Source organism: Odocoileus virginianus, chromosome 2 (genome assembly GCF_023699985.2).
Source record: "Odocoileus virginianus isolate 20LAN1187 ecotype Illinois chromosome 2, Ovbor_1.2, whole genome shotgun sequence".
Taxonomy (NCBI): Eukaryota; Metazoa; Chordata; class Mammalia; order Artiodactyla; family Cervidae; genus Odocoileus; species Odocoileus virginianus.
Window position 1 is genome coordinate 96,293,660 of NC_069675.1, and position 20,702 is coordinate 96,314,361.

Consider the following 20,702-nt stretch of genomic DNA (forward strand, 5'->3'; position numbering starts at 1 on the left):
GCCTGGTCAGAGAGGTCAGCTCCTGACCCTGTGCTTGGCCTCATGTGGCCTGTACCCCCCAGATAGTGGCGTGCAGGGGCCTCTGCTGCTTTAACCGGTGTGGGGGCTTGGGGCTCAGGTGCCCCAGCTTTTTGTTCTGCTGTCTTCAAGGAGAGAGGCCTTAGCTCTGCCTGATAATAACAACACCAACATACAGTGACAATAGCTACTGAGGAATTTCGTGCCAAGAGCTGTGATAAATGCCCCACGTCCATTCCATTCTCACTGCAGCACTCCGGGTAGCTCTGTTGTCCTCCGTTTCATCAATGAGGAAGCCGAGGGTGAGCGGAGACAAGTCGCTCGCCAGGGTTGGGCTGCCTGACCACACATGCAGGCCTGGCAGAGCCCAGATGCGAGGCTGCTCTGTGAGGACAGGCCAGCCGGCCCAGGCGAGGCTCCCCACTCGTCGCTTCTGGCCTGGACTCGTTCGACTCTTCCCTGTGTGTTTCAGATCCTCTGGACCACGAGCCTGCTGTATCTCCACTGCTCCCTCGAAAAGAGCGGGGTCCTCCAGATGGAGGCCTCAATGAGGATGAGCGCCTGCTTCCCAAGGACAAGAAGACCAACCTGTTCAGCGCGTTGATCAAGAAGAAGAAGAAAACCGCCCCAACCCCTCCCAAACGCAGCAGCTCCTTCCGGGAGATGGACGGCCCGCCCGAGCGGAAAGCGGCCAGCGAGGAGGAAGGCCGGGAAATCAGCAATGGGGCGCTGGCGCCAGCACCCCCGGACGCAGCAGAGTCAGCCAAGTCCCCAAAGCCCAGTGGCGGGTCTGCGGTCCCCAATGGGGCCTTCCGGGAGTCTGGGGGTGCAGGCTTCCGGTCGCCCCACCTATGGAAGAAGTCCAGCACACTGACCAGCAGCCGGCTGGCCGCCGGTGAAGAGGAGAGCGGCGGCGGCGCCAGCAAGCGCTTCCTGAGGTCCTGCTCGGCCTCCTGCGTGCCCCACGGCGCCAAGGACACAGAGTGGCGGTCAGTGACCCTGCCTCGGGACCTGCAGTCCACTGGCAGGCAGTTCGACTCGTCCACCTTCGGAGGCCACAAAAGTGAGAAGCCGGCCCTGCCTCGGAAGCGGGCAAGTGAGAACAGGTCTGACCAGGTGACCAGAGGCACGGTCACCCCACCGCCCCGGCTGGTGAAGAAGACTGAGGAGGCTGCCGATGAGGTCTTCAAGGACGCGGCCGAGGCCAGCCCAGGCTCCAGCCCGCCCAGCCTAACGCCGAAACCCCTCCGGAGGCAGGGTGCAGCCGCGCCTCCCTCCAGCCCTCCCCACAAGGAGGAGGCCAGCAGGCCCAGTGCCGCGGGGGTGCCCACTGAGCTGGCACCTTCCACCAGCCGGGCCGGGCCAGGAGCCTCCGGAGGGCCCAACAAGGCCACCACCACAGAGGAGCCCCGGGGGAGGAGGCACAAGCCCGCCTCCGAGTCCCCAGGGAGAGACAAGGGGAAGCTGTCCAAGCTCAGACCTGCCCCGCCGCCCCCGCCACCCGCCTCCGCTGGCAAGGCTGGGAAGTCCTCACAGGGCCCGAGCCAGGAAGCGGCCGGGGAGGCGGGCACCGGGGGGAAGGGGAAACCCACGGCTCTGGCTGCGGACACCGTGAATAGCGACACCACCAAGCCCGGCCAACTGGGAGAGGGTGCCAAGAAGCCCACGCTCCCGTCCATGCCAAAGCCGCCAGCATCCACCAAGCCGGCAGGGACCCCGACCAGCCCTGCCCCCGCCCCCTTACCATCAGCACCCTCTGCCCTGGCAGGGGACCCACCATCCTCCACCGCCTTCATCCCGCTCATATCAACCCGCGTGTCTCTTCGGAAAACCCGGCAGCCTCCTGAGCGGCTCGCCAGTGGCGCCATCACCAAGGGCATGGTGCTGGATGGCACCGAGGCGCTGTGCCTGGCCATCTCCAAGAACTCTGAGCAGATGGCCAGCCACAGCGCCGTGCTCGAAGCCGGCAAAAACCTCTACACGTTCTGCGTGAGCTATGTGGACTCCATCCAGCAAATGAGGAACAAATTCGCCTTCCGCGAGGCCATCAACAAACTGGAGAACAACCTCCGGGAGCTGCAGATCTGCCCCGCGACAGCAGGGGGTGGCCCGGCGGCCACCCAGGACTTCAGCAAACTCCTCAGCTCCGTGAAGGAGATCAGTGACATCGTGCAGAGGTAGCAGGAGCCGGCAGCGCCCGAGGGCTCCCCGTGCGTGCCTGAGACGGCAGGAGTCGGCCAGCAGGACCCGCGCATGGGGAGCTTGGCCCAGAGCTCTGTGCCAGGCAGAGCGGAGGCCACCATGGAGCATGGCGCCACTGCCTTTGTCCTGCCCGCTGTCCTCCTGCGCTCACCTCCCCCCTCCGCCTGGCCCCCGGAGCCTCATCCGAGTTCTGTCTGTGGAGTTCCCGCTCTGTGGACTGCAGTGGGCACGCCAGCCTCCTCCCCGCATGTGGGGCTTCAAAACTGAGCCCTCGGGGCCAGGTCGATGAGCACTTCCTTTCCATCTTCATCCCTGGAGGACCTCCACTGGCTCTGCCTTCGCCCCCTTTGTCCCGAGGAAGGAGCACCCTGAACGGGAGCTGAGTCAGCAGGGCTTGGGGACTGTCCCCTCCACTCACCCCAGGCAGCGAGGGTACACTTGGCTCACTCGGGCCACCTGCTGAGGACACGTGTCCAGAGCCACATCCCGGGAAGTGCAGCCCAGGGGTCACCCCGCCCCCCCCCCCCCCAACACCGTCTCCTCATGAAGGATGGCTCCTGACTGGGGGCTGAGACAGGCCAGGGCGCTGCCACCAGCCAGCCTCTGGGTCCCGGGCCCAGGGGAAGCCGAGGGGTCTGCGATGGGGGTGGCTTCCTCCTCATCCTCTCCAGGTCCTCAGGGCCCCATCGCCCACTCTCCTGTGACGTGCACTGCTCATCCTAGATAGAAAGCTTGAGTCTGGAGGGTAGCAGGGTCACGGGGGAGCACACAGGGGCCCCAGAGGCTGGAGGGGGTGGTGAGCTTGGGGGTGCAGCTGGGCCCAGGATGGCCCAGAGCAGGTCAGCAGTGAGCGCAGTTACCTTCCTTCTGAATTCCCAGGGGCCCTCGCAAGGCGCTTGGTCTTCACTCCCAGTTGATCTCTTTCCATTCCATCGTGCTCCTCTAAGGCAAAATAGATTCCTGCAGGGCTCTTTCCCTGGTGACAAGCCAGTCTTCAGCTTTCCAGAGTTCTTGAAGCATTTCCAAACTGCCTTCAGCACAGCTGCCTCCCCACAGAGGAGGAGCCGCCATCGGGCGCCCAGCACACCCGCAGGAGGGAAAGGATTAGGGCACCGAAGCCCGCCCAACGTGGGCCGCGCCCCACAGGGCACGTAGCTTATTGAATTACCACAAGCAGCACGTATCCCAGCGTTCCGGCGGGAGTCATCAGGGATGGAGAATCAGAGGAAACCCCAGGAAGGGTCTCAGAGAGCTGTCCTCAGCATCCCCTCCCCGCGCTGCCCGGACTAGTTCAGGGGCAGGGACCCACGTGACCTTGACCTTGACCAAGAGCAGCTACTGAAGAGTGGGCCGGCACCTGCCTGGGCCTTGCTCAGGAGAACCCCCGGAGAAACCAGGAGGAGACCGCCTCCCACCTGCTCCCCAGGCCGCCCCGTGCCCATGACCTCACACGGGCCCCGTTTTTACACTAATCACCTGAGTTTGTCTTGTATTTCTCTGATAGAGATGGTTTCCTCTGGGTCGTTTTATGCTGTTTTCACAGCGCCTCACCTCTTTGCCCCCCCGGGCTGCTGTGCCACGCAGACCGAGGGGGAGGGTGCCCGAACACCGCCAGTGGCCTTGCAGACGAAGCGGAGCGACGCCCACCAGGTTCCCTCCACTGCCCGTTTCTATGAGGTACTTGTCTCTTCCCGTTCACACGATGTGCCACTATATTTTGCATTTATACTTTGGTATTACACTCTTTTGTAGACTCGCTCTTTTATAAATGACGTGTAAATAGTTTTCCACTGTCCTCCCTTCTGGAATGCCTATGGTGTCTTTTTTTTTTTTTCCTTTGGTTCAGTATATTTTGTTTTCTGTATATGACTCTGTGTTTTTTTGAATCCACGTCTCTCCTCCGTAGTATTTTTTAAATAAATGTTTACAACACCAGACCTTGGGCGAATTGCTGTGGTCCGTAATTCTTCCCTGTCACCCTCAGAGCCCCGGCGCGCGCGTGGGCTGGGAGGGAGCTAGGATTTTCCAAAGCGGCTGGAGGCCACGCCATGTCGGGTCTCACACGACAGGAGAGAACACGCAGGACCCCGTGCCAGCCGTGTCACCAGCCAGCCCTCGCGTCAGGCCCCTCTGCACCCGCGAGCACCCTGGCTCCTCGGCAGCCCCGAGAACGGGCCGCGCTCCCACACGGGCCGCAGCCATCTGGCGTAGGGAAGGAGGGTCACCGTCAGTGGTGACAGGCATCCCTGGAAGGTGGGGAGGAGCTCACATCCCGGATTCCTCTCTGGCCCCAAAGCGTTCGGCCCTCCCCAGGAGCTTTTTTTTTCCTTTTTGCATTTGAACTCACTTTTGGCCACTGTCATCAGTCCCCAGAGCGCCCTCTGTTCACTTGTGTTCAGCGCTCCGGGCGTCTTATTTCTCGGTGGACGAAGAAGAGCAGGGTGTGCTGGCCTGTGAGGGGATGAAGCCACCGGCCAGGGCCTCGGTGCAGCCTCTCCCATGGGGACCTCCCGAGGGGGTGCTGACGCGTCCTCAATCTCCATTTGACATCAGCTGACAGCTCGGAAAGTGGACATCGGGGAAGTGAGTAGCTGCCCCTGCTAATGATACTTATTAAGCCACCCGGCCTGTCAGAGGACGCATGTCCCGTCCACCAGAGCCCAGTGAAGACACGGTCCAGTGGAGCCTCTCTCCCAGAGACCTGGGCAGCGAGCTGTGCCACTCCATGGCAGGGGCAGTAGAAACACCAGCCCGGGACGGGGTCAGTGGGACCTGCGGTGTGTGCTCGAGTGGAGTGGCCCCAGGCGTGACCGGGGAACAGCTCTCCTCGTCTCACAGAGGCAGAAACAGGCCCAGGTCGCAGGGTGGGTCAGTGGCAGAGCCGTCACTGGACACCAGAGCTCCTGAGTCGGGGGCTTTTCCACGGGGAGCAGACTCTCCCTTTGAGGGACAGCTCTCAGTCTGAAAGAGGACGTGGGATTGCAGTGACAAGTCCCCGCTGATGGCTGCTTTCCCTGGGTCAGGCTGCATGGGTCCCGGACTCCTCACAGCAGCCCTGCAGACGGGGTGGGCTGTCCCGTCTTCCCAGCGCCCACAGAGAGCTCGTCCAGTCACGGCTCCCATGCGGTGAGACCAGGACAAGGCCTCGTGTACACGCCAGTCACTCTGGCAGCCGTAGTGGCGTGAGACAGGGGTCTCAGAAAGCTCTTCTCCAAAGTGAGCATCTTCAACGAGTGTCAGGCGAGCTGAAGAAGCTTACTTGGGTCTCGCCATTCTAGGTCAGTGGTCCTGAACCTCTTAGGTCACAGAATCCCTTGAGAACCTAGTGGGGACTGGATCTAGCCCCAGGAAGACATACCTGTGTGCACACCACAACAGTGGTCAAAGGACCAAGTCATGCCTTTGAGCTCCAGAACCAAGGAGTGGGCACCCAAGGGCCAGGCCCCAGAAGGTGGGCAGCTGCTGTTGACATGGTTACCTCGAAACGTATAGGCCTCCAGCCTCAAAAATTTTAAAACCTTTGAGATCCCTAGACTGAAATCAATCATCAAGAGGGGAACGGAATAGGTATGGGTGGTGTGTTTGCACTGTGGAATGTAGCGGATCACTGGGAGTGGGAGGGGCAGACTCGCCCCACTCCACGGTACGTGGTGCCGGGCAGCCGTCAGACCCAGCGCGGTGACGCCCAACGGGCACGTGGTCGGGTGGAAGAGGTCAGAGGGGCGGACGACGCGGGGTGCATAGCCTGGGTGGTGCCGGCTAATGGGTGCGTCACTGGCTGGAAACCATCCAACCACGCTTAGAATTGGAGTGCGTTCCAGATGTGTGTTAGGTTGCAATGAACATGTTTTTTAGAATTACAGCTCACAGGGCAGTGCTTTTAGCTACTCTACGGATGCACTCCGCATCACCATGGAAAACCCTCACACCTTTTTCAGAATTAACGAGGGAGGTTCTGTGACCGTCTTCCTTTCATGGGTGGGAAAGCCGGGTTCAGAGATGTGCGATAGCTAGCCCGAGGTCACACAGCGTGTGCCCGCTTAACGCCTGCTGTGCCGGACTCATCTGTTGGCAGTCCAGGTGGCCACAGCACGATCCGCATCGATCGGGGCTCCAGGGCCAGGGTTGCCTCCCCCGCTCCATCGTGAAAGAGAAGTGAGAACTACAGCTCACCCAGCCCTCTCGGCACCAGGGGTGTTTTATAGACGGCACTCTTCAGCTGAGCGCTCTGGGGGGCCCATGTCGACCTGTCGTCTTCATACAGAAGACGTTAGGTGGGACAAGACTGCCCAACCATGGTATCCCCTGTCTTCGGTGCCAGCCCTCCTCCGTGGTCGCCCCCCTCTCGGGCCGGGCCCCGGCTGCCCGCCTGGACGGTGGAAGCCCCTGCCTGGGTCTGGGTCTCCCCCGGTGTGTGCCTTGCAGCATCTTTGGCCCTGGGGCACTGTTTGGGTGAGTTGACACCTCACTTACCACAGCTGCTGCCTGATGGTCTGCTATTGCCCCCACCCACAACCTCTTCTTTTCTTGGACATACTAATATTTCAAAAATGCAAGAAAATACCGGCAAATATTCCCCGTCCATTTTAAGAGCTAAATACCTGGAGATCTGCACACCAAGATGGAGTGTTTTTTTATGTGTCTTGAATGCATAGCACGAGCGAATGCGTCGGCTCTCTGGTGCCTGGGCCGGAGGACAGCATGGCCACAGCAGGTGGAGCCGGCCAGGCCGCTGGGGGAGCATAATCGCCCTGCTTCCAAAGCAGATGTTTTCCGAAGAGGCTCACCTTCACTAATCTGGGGAGTCATCTTCTCCACCAAGGAGGGAGGGCTGTGTGGGGATGGCATGAGAGACCCCCAAACCTTTACAGAGCCGGGGGGTCGAGAGGTGTGGGGAGGTTAAAGAGGAAGGTTAGCCAAACGCAGTGGGAGTGGATTTAACAGATCAACGCCTGTAGCAGTTTGATTGTTCTGATTTTCAGGTTTATTGAACTCAAATGTACAAGCAACTGGAGAGGACAGCTTTGTTGTTGATTACTGTTTAATGATGAAAGCCTAATGACAGGTTATCCACTGTTTGAAGGCCCTCCCCTCCCCCTCCCCCCTTTATCTCGGATTTCTCCATCGAGGTTAACTTAATCCTACTAAATTAAAAGCCAGCCGGTGCATACCCACAGCTTGCATAAACACGTGCGGGACTGTCTTCCCCTGCTCGGTGACCTCCAGGTTCTCAGCTCTCACCGTTAGTGACTGCGGGGTGGCTCCTTTCGTCCTGAGAGCAGAAGCTGGCCCGAGCGCATGGGCCGGGGACCTTGCTGCAGGGCGTCCCTCTGCCCTTGGTCTGCTGTGTTTCCCCTGGTGTGTCACGAGCACATTCTCTGGTTTCTTTGTGTGTGTAAATGTCGCGAGCACATTCTCTGGGTTCTTTGTGTGTGTAAATGAGCTACAGGCTGGAGTACTTACTCCAGGATGCTGCCTCGCCTCCCCCGTATCAGAGTGGAAGTTAGCACGTGCCGGGGTGAGAGCCCAGGCTATGACCCTGCCTGCCTCCTCTGGCCACCCCGTGTTGTACGGCCTCCGCAGCGGGGCTGTCCTTGACTGGTTTCATGAGCTTTCCCTCCGAGGCTTCAGGGCCGAGTGTTCACCTCTTTCACCCACAAAGACCGCCCCCCCCTCCCATCAACCTGTCACATTAGCAGGAGGCCTCCCAGCTCTTTCCTCCCTCGCCAGTGGCAGAGGCCAAAGGGAACACCGTGCCTCCCAGACTCCGCGTCACTGCTGGCCCCCATCACCACGGCCCTGAGCCCAGGACACGTGCTCCAAGCAGCTCGCTTCAGCATAAGGCGAAGCTCCGACTCCCGCGTCCCTGTCCCACCCCACCATCTCATTTCTGCTCCCCAGTCAGCCCGCCTCTTCTTGTGGCTCAGATCTGTCACCCCTTAATGAAGTGACTTTCCAGGCTGTCGAGGATTGAGAGCTGCTACCGGGGAACCTAAGTCTCTAATAGAACGGGAAAAACACTGTGAAATGCTCTGAGGTGCCAGGCTGGGCCCAGGCCCAGTGTGGTTCTAAAAAGGCTAATAAGAATCTACCAATTAATTGTGACAGCTCAATGGGGAATTATTCAATTGTGAACAGGGGCAAGCCGCAGCTCACAAGGGAGGAGGGGCGGTGTTGCCATGGCAACATCGATACAGGCTCTGGTCCCGGCAGTTGCAGCCAGCCGGGGAGTGAGGAGCATCAGGCTGCCGGAGCTGATAGGGTCGGGACGCAGAACTCAGCAGAGCTGCATTTGAAGGAGATGCTCCGCCTTGCCCCAGGGCTGCCCAGCGCGGGCTTCCCTCGGGGCAGAGCAGTTGCTTTCAGAATTCACCTCGCTTGGAGAAAACCAGGGCAAGAGCTGTCTAGCGCAAGAGAAAAAATGCACCACCCCGTGTGTCTTTCCCTGTACCTCTGACCACGGGTATTTCACCAACTGCCAATTAAGGGGATGCCGGGAGAGGCGTGTGGGGTACAGGCAACACAATTTCCATCTCCCCAAAGTCAAGGCAACTCGCAACTCGGGAAGCGAAGCTCCCAGGGCACAGAGGAGCTGCAGGCAAGAGTCAGGCGGGCTTCCCGTCACAGTTTGCAGTCGTTACAACTTTTATTTCAAAAGACAACAATACATTCACATTCTGAACATTGGACACTCAACCTTGCTGCAGAAAAAAAAAGCAAACGTATTCCTCGTTCACCTCCCAGGAGACTTGGCAAACGCGGTACCACCGATGAGGACGGTTGTCAGAAGGGCTGGGCAGCGGGTTCCGAGTGGCATCGTAACACCGCAGCAACGTTTGCTTGCCAGAGGGATGTTGTCTTAATGGGATGGAGAACAAGACTTTTTTTTTTTTTTTTTTTTACCATTGTTAACTTTCAGAACCACGCTGTGTACCCAGTGGAATGTGCTCACTCACAGTCACACTTCAGATGTCAACCCCTGACGTCCTGGCGGAGACTGTCAAAACTTCGGTTATCCCACGGAATCACTCAGGCCACCTACCTTTAAGCCAGAGCCAGCACAACCAGCTCTGCCTGTTCAGATTCGTGGTCCGAGGGCATCCTTGGCTCCAGGCCCACAGAGGAGGGGGCTGAAATACAGCAGTCTCAGGGGTGGTGCCAGACATGGTGTTTCTTGTTCCCTTGCTTTTCTGGTTTTTTGAGCTCCTTTTTGATACCGTCCAGGGTTTTTTGCTTCAGCAAAGTTGGAAATCAGAAGTAAGCACCCACCTAACCAATCCTACTGCTATTATTATTCCTATTGTCACTCTTTATAAGAATACTCCACACCTTCTCAGCTGTACCACATCTTGGTCTTTGAGGCCAGAGGAGAAGCGCGTGGAAATGGCAGGGATGGGGTCGGGTGGAGAGGGGCCCTTCCCAGGACGCACTGGCCCCTTCACCCCCGGCCAAAGCGGAAGCTGAAGCCCCCTTTCTTCCTGCTGTAGCCACTGAGCTCCTCAGCCAAGGTCCCCAACAGGCCCCCCGCTTTCTCGGCTTCTCCCAGGAGGAGGCCGGTGGCCTCGCTGCCGTCGTCCTGCCTCCTGAGACGCAGCTTGAAGCCGGCACGCGCCCTGCCTGCCGCCCACAGCTCCTTGGCCTTGACAAGCAGGGCGCGTGGGTGTGGGTCTCTCGGCCACCCAGGGGGGCCCCACAGAAAGGGGTGTCCCCCCGCCGGCTCTGTCCAACTCATTTCACGGCCGGGGCCCCCCACGGCGTCCACGGGCTCCTCTGTGTCCAGCACCGGGAAGCAGGCACCCAGGGGCAGGAACAGGAGGTAGGGCAGGGAGTAAGGGCTCCGCATCTGGTCCAGAGGAGAGAGAGGAGGGGGTTACACGCTGCACCCCAGGGCCACGCACAGCTGTCTGCACGCTTCCCGGGTTCCCAGGCCGCCATCAAAGGCGTGAGCTGGCGGCTCGGTTGAGCCCAGCCTGCAAGCAGCGTGAGGAAGTGTCACCACGTTGGGGACCCGGCCTTTATTGTCTTAGCAGGTTCAGGAGCCAGCCACGCCAATTAGGCTGGTTCTCCCTCTCCTGCAATCTTTTGACGGCCTTGGCAGCTTAGCACACTAATACTGCTGCCGCTGGGATGGCTTATAGGCGGCCCCGGGAGAGCTGAGCAAATTTAGGCTCATTCTTCCCTTATTATAATTATTGACTCCTGGGCCATATCATCTCAGAGCCATGGGGTAGAGTTAATAGCATCTACCCCTCTTTGTTTTCAACTCGGTAATAAATGGGTCTGGTTAAGCTGTTTAGTGGGGATGCTCTGCTCATGTCTCTGTGACGTGGAAGCCAGTTGCTCCCGAAAGCAGGAACCAGATCTGACGGCCCAGCCTAACTCAGACATCCTCCCAGAGAGGAGCGCTCGCCAGTCCCCACTGAGCACTTGTGTGCCTGAGTGACAGTGATAGTCGCTCAGTGGTGTCCGACTCTTTGCGACCCCATGGACTGTTTAGCTCGCCAGGCTCCTCTGTCCATGGACTTCTCCAGGCAAGAATATTGAAGTGGGTTGCTGTTTCCTTCTCCAACTGTGTAACCTGGCTGCTAGGTAAACCTTTGCCTGCACAGTTGTATTTTATCTTCACAGTAAACCTAACTTGAAGCCCTGTTAGTCCCATTTTTTTTTCAGGCAAGAGAACTGTCACAAAGGCTAAGAGACTGTGCCCAGGCCCCACAGCTAGAAAGTAAAGGCCCTAGGGTTCTGGATTCTAATGGCCAGGGGGCTTCTTGGACTGTGGGCCAATTTAACCTTCCCCACCTGATGCTGTCCTTGAGGGCCTCCCGTGTTCCCTTTTACAGAGGAGGCAGGACTCCCAAACAGGTGACAGGCCCGAGATCTCAGTTCTGTAAGTGACAAAGCTGGGATGCAAGCCCGGGTCTAACTGGGCTGGACGCGGGAACCGCTCCTCTACCCCGTACACGGCGGTCCGTGGGGGATGCGAGGCAGAAAGAGAGCCTCCCCCCGGTGCCCCTGCCTTGGCACTAATTGCTGGTTCCCTCGCAAAGGAAGCCTCTTTGGTAACGACCACGATGAGTGGGAGCTGGCCGGTCCTCTGAGGAGGAGAGCTGAGGCTGGAATACAGGGAGCAGATTCTGGAGAAGACAGCCCAGGCCTCCCAGAGCTCTTTCCAGAAATGGCTCCCCTGAAGACATTTCAAAGTGTACTCAGCCCAAAAGCTTAAAAAAATAAACTTAAAGCATGTCCCCCCTCCTCTTCCCAAATCCAGCCCTCCTCTTAGCCGCCTCAGGGAAGCCTCTCCATCAGCGTTTGGGTGGGGTGGGGGCTTTTCTCAAGAGGTTTCCTCCCCGCAGGAAGCGAGGCAGACAGCTTTGAGATAAAGGTGGGACTCCAGCTGGTAGATGAGTCTACCTGGAAATGGCCTCTGGGTCTCAAAAGGGGGACGGGCAGCGCCTTCTCTCCTTCCCTTTGGGGGGACCGTGGACCCCTTCAGGAATCCAGTGGGAGCTTGGGACACTCCACACCGAAAACTGGGCCCCAGCACGAGTTGGGGCTCAGGCCCTAACATCCAGGACTTGGCAGGAGAAGACAGAGGGAGGCCCAGGGCCGAGCCCCGGAGGGCACCTGTGGTCAATCTCTGCCTGCTCTAGGCGGCAAGATGAGGTGCGGGTCTCCACCCTCGGGGCCTTCCCAGCCCTGTGGGTCCCCAGGGTTCCTAGCACCGTGTGCCCAGCTGCCGACCTGCAGGAGGCCTGAGTGCGACTCCTGCCGGGGATGGAGCGGCCATACTCACGGTGCTGCGGGTCTGCTCCCACTCGGGCGGCTGGACCTGGGCTGGGCTGGGCAGAGCTGCTCTGGGTTCTCGTCCAGGAGGTGCCTCTCCTGGGCGCTCCCTGCTTTATATAGGCCCCCCACCCCCCCGGGGCCCGTGCCCTGAGCGCTCCTGATTGCTGTGCATTCCTGACCCTGGGATTCCATTGGGGACCTGGTGGTGAAGGATGGAACTGCGCGGACTGTGCTGATAAAAGACCCAACCAAACAGGATGTGGTCTGATGAGAGGCCAGATGGGGCTGCCCTTTGCGCAAAGCCGGCCTTGCTTGGAGGAGCCGGGGCGCCTCGTTCAGTGTGAGTCACAGGCATGGCCCTGGGGTCACGCCTGGTCCACACCCCCTAAAACACTGAAGGTGGGCCTTTTTGCAGGGAGGCTCAGGCCCACCAGGCCCCACTACCCGGCTCGTGGAGACGAGGCTGTGGGCCCAGTGTGCGGCTCGTCGAGGCCTGGGTGAAGGTCACGGTCGTGGAGGGCACGGCGTTCGTCACTCCCCAGCCGCTCACTCCCTGGGAGATTCCCCCGTGAGCTCGGAGGCCCAGGTGGAGGCCTTCACGTGTGCTCACCTACACCGCTTCCCCACAGCGGGGCACAGGGCTGGAGGGGGTGTGCCGTGGGTGCACGGGTCCCTGCGGGAGCCACTCTGGCCCCTCAGCGTCTCGCTCACACTTCAGGGCACTCACCCCGCAACTATTCACTGCAAAGTCTGGTGCGCCCCTCCGCCCATGTGTGATCTCTGAGCGCCCCTGGGGCCTGCTCTGGGCATGGGGCGGGGAGGGGGTGGGCTGCGGGCTAAGCCAGGGTGCGGGGCCCCTTGGGCAGCGTGTTCCTCAAGGCACCAGCCAAAGGGGCATGGGCCGGCGCCCAGCCCAGGGACGTGCTCTCCTGTGGGCCCCCGCTGGCCTGTCCAGCAGCCTGCAGACCCAGGAGCGTCCCTCCCCGTCCCTCCCCACCGTCCACCGCCAGTTTCCGGGGAGACCAGCAGGAGGTGCCCAGCACAGTCCTCTGTGTCTTGCCCGGCCTAGATTTTCCAGAGTGCTCCAGACGGTGAGGCTGCGGCCGCCCGGCAGTTGTCTGGGGTGGCTGTTCAGGCCGGACTGAGGACTGAGCCCAGTGGATTCCGGCTCCAGGGCCCTCACCCAGCTGACCTGTATCACCTTTGCCTGTGAGGTGCTGGTGTGAGTGAGTGTTCAGTCGCTTCAGTTGTGTCTGACTCTTTGCGGCCCACCAGGCTCCTCTGCATGGGATTCTCCAGGCAAGAATACTGGAGTGGGTTGCCATTTCCTTCTGCAGGGAATCTTCCCAACCCAGGGATCGAACCCGCGTCTCCCGTGTCTCCTGCATTGCTGGTGGGTTCTTTACCGCTGCGCCACTGACGTGCTAAGGAGAGGGGTGGGAATTACCCCACATGGGAACAGACGGCCTTCCCCATGCCCAGCAACCTAAGGAAGGGGCTAGACTCTTTACTCCCCTCATGGTGACCGGGTCGGGGGACAGATGACCCGAACTCCGAGCTGTGTCCTGGCGCTCCTGTCTCCAGCCCCGTCTGCAGCAGGAACGAGGTCAAGAGCAGTCAGGCAGCACGGGCTGCCTGCGGGCCCCTCGGAGGGGTGTGCTCGGCCTGCTTGGTGAGGGCGAGGACTTTGCAGGCGGGCGCAGGCAGAGGGCACGCCATGTGCCGACTGGAGCAGAGGCAGAGGCAGGTGTGTGCGCGCGTGCACGTGAGCACACGTGTGTGAGCGTGTGCACGTAAGCTGGGAGGTGCGGTGTCCTTTCGTCTCCCTGGTGAGTGCTGGCCGGCCGTGACACTGGGTGCTGGTTGACGACGGAGCGCGGCCTGCCGCGGGGTCACTGACTCGCTGTGGGGCCTTGAGCCGGATGCTTACCCTCTGTGCCTCAGTTCCCATGGGCATCAAATGAGAAGGTTTGGTTCCCAAGCTGTGCCCTGCGGAATTCCTCAGGGACGCTGTGGACAGTGGGGACAGCAGAGGTGGGGGCAAGCCCTGAGGGGCCCCCACACCGCCAGGAGGAAGGTTCCACCTGACTGTTAACACACGGGGCCCAAGACAATTCTGCTGTGAAAACAGCCCCCGGTGTGGTTCCCTCTCGGGACGGGGGGCCCAGGGCTCTGAGAAGTGGCCACAGAAGGTCCCAAGTGTTGGGTGTGGGTGGGGTAGGGGGCAAGATTGGGGGTGACCAGGAGTCCTCCACCCCAGCCCTAAAGTAGGGGCACCTGGAACCAAGTCTGATGTCAGATTTGGTGCCAAACATCCCAACCCCAGGGGCTTGCCAGCGGCTCCCCCGGACACCTGGCCCAAAAGATTGGTTTCAAGTCCCTTCCCGGGCTCCTGAAAACCCCTGGACTTCCTCCAGGGAATGAGCCCCCCTCCTGAGCAGGAGGCGGTAACAACTGAAACACGCGGGGGTGACTGTGACCCGTGGAGGTGACAGCTGTGACACTCTGCAGCAGAGCGGCCGGGATCTGTCAGGATCAGCTTCCAGAAGCAAAGGCTTTCCCCGGCACCCCCAAGGGAATGCGGGCGGCTGTGGGGGAGGGGGTCCGGGGGCCACCAGGCTCCCTGGGAAGCCGCCCCCGCGGAGTGGCGGGGCTGTGTCCCGGGATGTCCAAGCTGACCGGTGGCCTTTGCCCTGGCAGAACCTGCCAGGAACCTCCAGGGCGACACAGCCTGGCTGTGCTGAGCCCAGGCCCCTGACTCGGATCTCAGACGCCTCCCCCAGTCCGCCACCCTTCAGCCTCACGTGAGCCCTTAGGGCTGGGCTCCTCCCTGCTCAGCCACGAGCCAGCTGTGGCCTGGGGCAAGTCTCGTCACTGTCTGAACCTCCAACTCCTCCCCCAGCAGAGCCCACACCATGGGGAGGGGAGGGTGAACCACAGGGGACAAGGCCGATGGGGCCGGGGTGGTGGCTGCTGGCATCTAGTGGAGCCCGGACGGTGCCCTCTTCACAAGCATGGGCCTCCCAGGTCGGCACATCCCGCTCAGAGCTCCTGGGCATGCCAGCTGAACCCTCCCTGCCCTGGGGACTTTCTTACCATGTGGATTCTCCCCTGGGTAGGTTTAGTCACTCAGTCATGTCTGACTCTTAGAGACTTTATGAACTGTAGCCGACCAGGCTCCTCTGTCCGTGAAATTCTCCAGGCTGGAATACTGGAGTGGGTTGCCATTTCCTCCTGCAGGGGATCTTCCTTACCCAGGGATCAAACCTGGGTCTCCTGCATTGCAGACAGATTCCTTACCAACTGAGCCACCAAGGAAGCTCACTATTTGTGACTAAAATGCCAACACCGCTCGTCAACTCGGAGAGCCTCCGTGTGCCTGAGTCACCGGACCTCGGAATGGTGCTGTGTGCCGGGCCAGAGGAGCTGGGTTGGGTGGTGGAGGAGCGGGGGTCCCCTCGCAGGCCAGCCCGAGGCAGGACACTGGGCACATTCACTTCCCCTGGTCCCCACCAGGTCCCCAACGCAGGCTCTTGATAAACACTGGATTTCATTACAGCAACTCGGGAGACTGCCATGTGTTTAAGCTTCAAATTTGTTTTATGAATAAACAGTCATTAGGGACTGATTTTCTGAATGGGGCTTCCCAGGTGGCTCAGTGGTAAAGAAGTGTTATGTTAGCCGCTCAGTCACATCTTTGCAACCCCATGAACTGTAGCCCATCAGACCCTTCTGCCCATGGAATTCTCCAGGCAAGAATACCGGAGTGGATTGCCATTTTCTTCGCCAGAGGATCTTCTCAACCCAGGGATCGAACCTTGGTCTCCTGCACTGTAGGCGGATTCTTTACCAGCTGAGCCACCAGGGAAAGTGGAAGGGAAAGTGAAAATCGCTCAGTTGTGTCCGACTCTTTCCGACCCCATGGACCACACAGTCTGTGGAATTCTCCAGGCCAGAATACTGGAGTGGGTAGCCATTCCCTTCTCCAGGGGATCTTCCCAACCAGGGACCGAGCCCAGGTCTCTTGCATTGCGGGCGGATTCTTTCCCAGCTGGGCCACCAGGGGAGTGGTGAAGAAATGGGACCCTGGGGACCGTGATGGGAAACAAGGGCCCAGGCTCAGCCCTGGGAGGTGCGCTCTTGAGGGCGGAAGGCCTCATACCTCCGACCCTGACGCCCAGGGTGCTGGCCAGGCGTGGGGCCGGCTCTGCCCGGGACCCCGTGCGGTTCCTGGGGGTACAGAGCTGTCTGGGGAACAGGGGTTGCCCGTGTCGGAACAGCCGCGCTGGGACGTGTGCACGAGGCGGTCCTGGCACCCTGGGGTGTCTGACCCACCCTGTGGGGCACTGAGCAGGCGGGAGGCAGAGGCCCGAGTCGGTCACCACGAGAGTTTATTGGAGACAGGACCACACATGACGCCAAGTGCACACGGGCCCCACGAGCACCCGTCCCGGGCCGGGCCTCGTCCCTCGTGTGGACAGTCGGGCAGCCTGTGGGCATGGCAGCGGGCAGACGTGGCCAGGTGAGAGCCCAGTGTACGCTGCTTGCCCCATCCCCACCGAGGTCCACCGTCAGCCCCCCGGGTCTGCCAAGTCCTGCCAGCTGCGTGGGCACTCGGGGTTTGGGGGCAGCCCTCTCCCTTCTACAGATGAAGAAACAGGCCCTGGGGAGGCGCCGGCCGGCCCGTTGGACCGAAGCCTCGTGTCCTTGTCTGCACATCCCTGCCCGCTCCCGTGAGCGTGTCCGTCCTCAGACTCCACATCAGGGCCCTGTCCCCAGTCCCCCGACGGCAGCGCACATGCCATCCCCACCTCCCTCCCCTCCTGCTGAAGTGCACGTGGCCAGCGGGTCCTGTCGAGGGACCTCACAAATCCTCTTAGCCCTGGGTGAATGGGGCTCCCAGCTTCCGGGCCAGAGGTCTGCGTGGATGAGGGTGTGTGGCCCTGGGGGACCTGGAGGCGGTGGGTGCTGGGGTGTGTGGCTGCCACTTCTGCTCCAAGACCAACGTGACCAAACCTATTCACATGCGGCTGCAGGGGGACATGCTACCTGAGAACAGCCCCCGGCTCCATGCTCAACTCCTGTTGACCGCGCTGAGGCCTTCAGGCTGGAAACCCGGGGCCCATCCACCCTCTGGACTCCGGGAGCTGGGGTGGCTGGCTGGGTGGCGTCTCAGAGATGGATCCAGAGTTTGAGTGGCAAGGATTCAGGCTGATCCCACAGAACCTACCTGTGCCTTTGGAAAGGGACTTTTGGAAGCAGGGAGGGTAAATGCCCTGCCTGAGGGTCCCAGTGGAGAGAGCCCCCCGCCCCCGCTTGTTTCTTTCCTCATCGGAGAAGGAAGGACACAGGAGGGGGTTGATCAGGCAGCGTGACACAGCTGGGTCACAGGTAGCCCACCATCAAGCCATCGACTCCGTCATCGTGATGGTGGGTCAGCGTTCGGGCACAGTGACCGTGGGTCCCGGGGTGGCCCTTACACGCATCCGTCATCTCTCCGTCTGTCCTGCTGTTGCTGCCCCTCCGGCTCCCCCAGCACTGCCTTCCTTCTGTGGTCACTCCCATCGCTGGTGACAGCCACGGGCACTGGAATCACATTGCGGGCTCCTCCAAGCTGGATGCCAGGCCTGCCTCGTGCACCCCAGCCTCCTGGCCCTGGGAAGGGGTGCCCTTTAGGAAGGGGGGTGCACTGGCCTTGGCTGTCCTCACCACAACGGGCCATGTGCCTGTTTAGCCAGCTTTTGGTGTGGCCGTGTCCCTAACAATGCCAAACCTGGGTTGCAGAGGGGCACCGGGGATCTCCAGCAGGAAGGAACCAGTGTCTCCAGGTTGGTCCGACACTCCTAAGAGCCACCCTCGCCCGGCCCCCGACCAGGCCGAAGCTGTGGCTCGTCAGTTCCCGGGCCAAGCCGTGGCATGAGCGCCCCTGAGCCTTCTGACGCACACGCACATCTGTTAATCCATTAACATCACGCTCACCAGGAGCGTGTTTGATGACAGATCAGAAAGCGCTTGGCACTTTCTAAACAGTGGCTGGCACCGCGAGGCTGGCAGCAGAAGCTAGCTCTGATCTGGAGCTGGAGGGGGGAGGAGGGTCCCCAGGATGAGGATGCAGGGTTCCACATGGCCTCTGCTCCTTGGCTGGGAGGGGGCCCCAGCAGCCGGGGGCAGGGGCGACTGGCTCTCTTGGTTTCTAGAGGATGGGCAAGGGGCCAGCAGGGGGCCCGGGTGGTCGTCTTGCACACATCTTCAGCGCACTTTCCCCACCCTGCCTGCACCTGGCACTCCTGTTACTGCCTGGGCTGTCATCGCTGATTCCCTGGCTGTCTCTGATTCCAGCTGAGGGCCAGGAGAGCAGCAACTGGGTCTTGTCCGGAAAGCCTGACAAATGCCCAACAACCAGGTGGTGCTGGAGGGGACCCGCCAGGTCCCCTGGCACGTCAGAGGCCCTTGGGGCCTTTCCTGCTGTCCGTGGCCAACTGCGGTTTACTATTATTGAAGCATAGATCTTGGCAGGAGGGGAAGGGAGGGCTGGATCCCACACTCGCCCACTCGACTGCCTTCAGGAGTCCTAGTTAGGAATCACTCCCTGAGGAGTGAGGGGGTCCTGGGGGGGGGGGTCGCTGGGATGCCCACCCTCTGGGCCGCTTTCCAGGCTGACCTCCTGGCCCTCTCAGGTCCCGACAGGTGGAAACTCTGCAAAACAGCCCTGGGCTTGGTTCTGACACCAGGATCCCAAGGCTGGTTGAGCAGGGGGTCACGGGCTGGAGTCCCAGCCCTGCCCCTCCTGGCCGCTGGCCTGGAGAACCTGTGGTTCTTGTTACAGAGGAGCAGGAACCGTGCACTGAGCGTTGAGAGAATTCGATGAGAAAGGTCTCTGAGTGCCTGGGAGGAGCTTCAGTCTCCCCCACTTGCCCAGTGACGCCCTCCCTTCCCCCGACCCAAGGTGGCAACACCCACAGTCAGCAGCAGGGGGCAGCGTCTCCACTGAGACAGCACTGTCCAGGCTGACCAGGTACCAGCCACCAAACGCTCTGGGTCCAGCTGTCTCTGACCAGCCTCCTAGGATCCCAGAGTCCCTGCTTGGAAATTGGTGGTGGGGGTGGCACAGCCCTGCCAATGCCCTGAAAATCAAGAGGTCTTCACTGGCCCAGCACGGGTCCCGCGTGTCCCACAGGCAGGAGGATGGGGTGGGGCCAGACTTCAGCTGCCCCCGGAAGGCAGGAGGATGGGCAGAGCAGCCAAGGGGACTGGGGGCCTCCCAGGCCTGGAAAGACATCGGGAATCAGGGTGGGTGGGTGGGTGGGGAGGGCTCCAGGGAACGGATCTCAGCCACCTCGGGGTGTGAGTTCCTGAAGGCAGCTGCACCCCAGCCTGGCCTCGGGACGTGAAGGGATGTGGCCACCTAGCCCATGAGCACAGGTGGCCCTGAGTACCACTCCCAGTACTTGGGAGAGAGGGGGACCTCCAGGCGCCAGAGAAACTGAGGAGGGGTCTAGAGGGTCAGAGGAGGCTGGCCTCGGACCGACTAAAAATATCTGACCCTTCCCTCTGTCTGCTAAAAGGGCTCCAGGGGTGCCAGCTGCCCCTCCTCCACCGCCCATGACTCCAGATGTTTGCGCTGGCAAAGTGGAAGGGCTGCCAGGAGCACGTGGCCGACTCCTGGCCAAGGCAGAGGCAGACACGTGGCCCATGGAGCTAAAGTCGGGGCAGGCAGAATTCGGGGTGGTCAGATTTGCCCCGCCCCCATCAGCAGGGGCAAATTGGGGGTGGGGACAGTGTGAAGGTGCTGTGTGGCCTCACTCGTTCAGGGGGTGCTTCGGGTCGGGGTTGGCCTGGGCCACCCCATGGCGAGAGCAGGTCAGTCATGCACGGGCGGGCGGGCATCTGGGCAGAAGCGGAGATGGGGCGGGCGTGGTGACGGCGGGGCGGGGCGGGGCGAGGGGGGCAGGGCGTGGTAGCTGGGGGCGGGGCGAGGGCGAGGGGCGTGGTGACGGCTGGGTGGGGCGGGGCGAGGCGAGGGCGGGGCGTGGTGGTGGTGGTGGTGGTGGTGGTGGTGGTGGTGGTGGTGTTGGTGGCGGCGGCGGCGGCGGCGGCGGTGGCGGTGGGTGGGGCGGTGGGGCAGCAGGGATGCGGCAGGGCCGGAGCGCGCCGGTCTAGCGGTCCTCACGGACCGGCCGGATCTTCATCTCCGAGAACTTGAGTGAGTACTGCCAGCCAGTCCAGGAGGACCACTCGACGCCGTCGGCGTAGGAGGCGTGTGCGCCGCGCAGGTACTGCCCGTTGAGGTTGGACGTGTGGCAGTTGCGGTACCACCAGGCGCCGCGGTAGAAGGCGGCACAGTTGTTCTCTGAGTGGTCGCTGTCGCGGTCCTTGGTGGTGAACTTCATGCCGCTGTGCTTCAGGAGGGAGTCCCCTGCGCAGGTGTACACAGGTGGTGTGTTCAGTGGGGCCCAGGTGCGTGCACGCAGCTTCCCGTGCACGATGCACACACGTGAGCAAGCGCGCCCCTGCCCTTTCGCACACCTTTGGCGCCCACAGGCAGCCCCAGTGCCCTCCTGATGGCCCCGGCGGCCGTCCCCGCGGCCTCTCCCTCTTCCCAGACTTGTCACACACCCTTTTCAGGGTTTTCTTGCCTTGGCCGGGAGAGGAGAAACCCAGCCCAGAGGCGATGGAGAGGCTCAGCAGAGCTCAAA

The 20,702-nt window shown here is 61.2% G+C and overlaps 3 protein-coding genes across 5 annotated transcripts in view; 1 reads left to right on the forward strand and 2 right to left on the reverse strand.

Annotated features, from left to right (window-relative positions):
• ABL1 (ABL proto-oncogene 1, non-receptor tyrosine kinase) overlaps window positions 1-4,168 on the forward strand; it is a 137,081-nt gene extending 132,913 nt beyond the window's left edge. For both annotated transcript variants that reach the window (XM_020875587.2, XM_020875588.2), the window contains exon 11: window positions 491-4,168. In XM_020875587.2, the coding sequence (XP_020731246.1) occupies window positions 491-2,199 (1,709 nt within the window). In that variant the 3' untranslated portion in view covers window positions 2,200-4,168. The remainder of the gene's footprint in view (window positions 1-490) is intronic.
• A 4,673-nt stretch (window positions 4,169-8,841) lies between these two features.
• On the reverse strand, window positions 8,842-12,079 carry QRFP (pyroglutamylated RFamide peptide). Its single transcript, XM_020875555.2, has 2 exons — window positions 12,014-12,079; window positions 8,842-10,063 (listed from the first exon to the last, which is right to left on the reverse strand). Exon 2 carries the CDS (start codon window positions 10,061-10,063, stop codon window positions 9,659-9,661), a length of 405 nt encoding a protein of 134 aa, XP_020731214.1. The 5' UTR covers window positions 12,014-12,079; the 3' UTR covers window positions 8,842-9,658.
• A 4,296-nt stretch (window positions 12,080-16,375) lies between these two features.
• The window catches only part of FIBCD1 (fibrinogen C domain containing 1), a 35,426-nt gene continuing 31,099 nt past the window's right edge, over window positions 16,376-20,702 (reverse strand). For both annotated transcript variants that reach the window (XM_070454729.1, XM_020875578.2), the window contains one exon: window positions 16,376-20,422. In XM_070454729.1, the coding sequence (XP_070310830.1) occupies window positions 20,163-20,422 (260 nt within the window). In that variant the 3' untranslated portion in view covers window positions 16,376-20,162. The remainder of the gene's footprint in view (window positions 20,423-20,702) is intronic.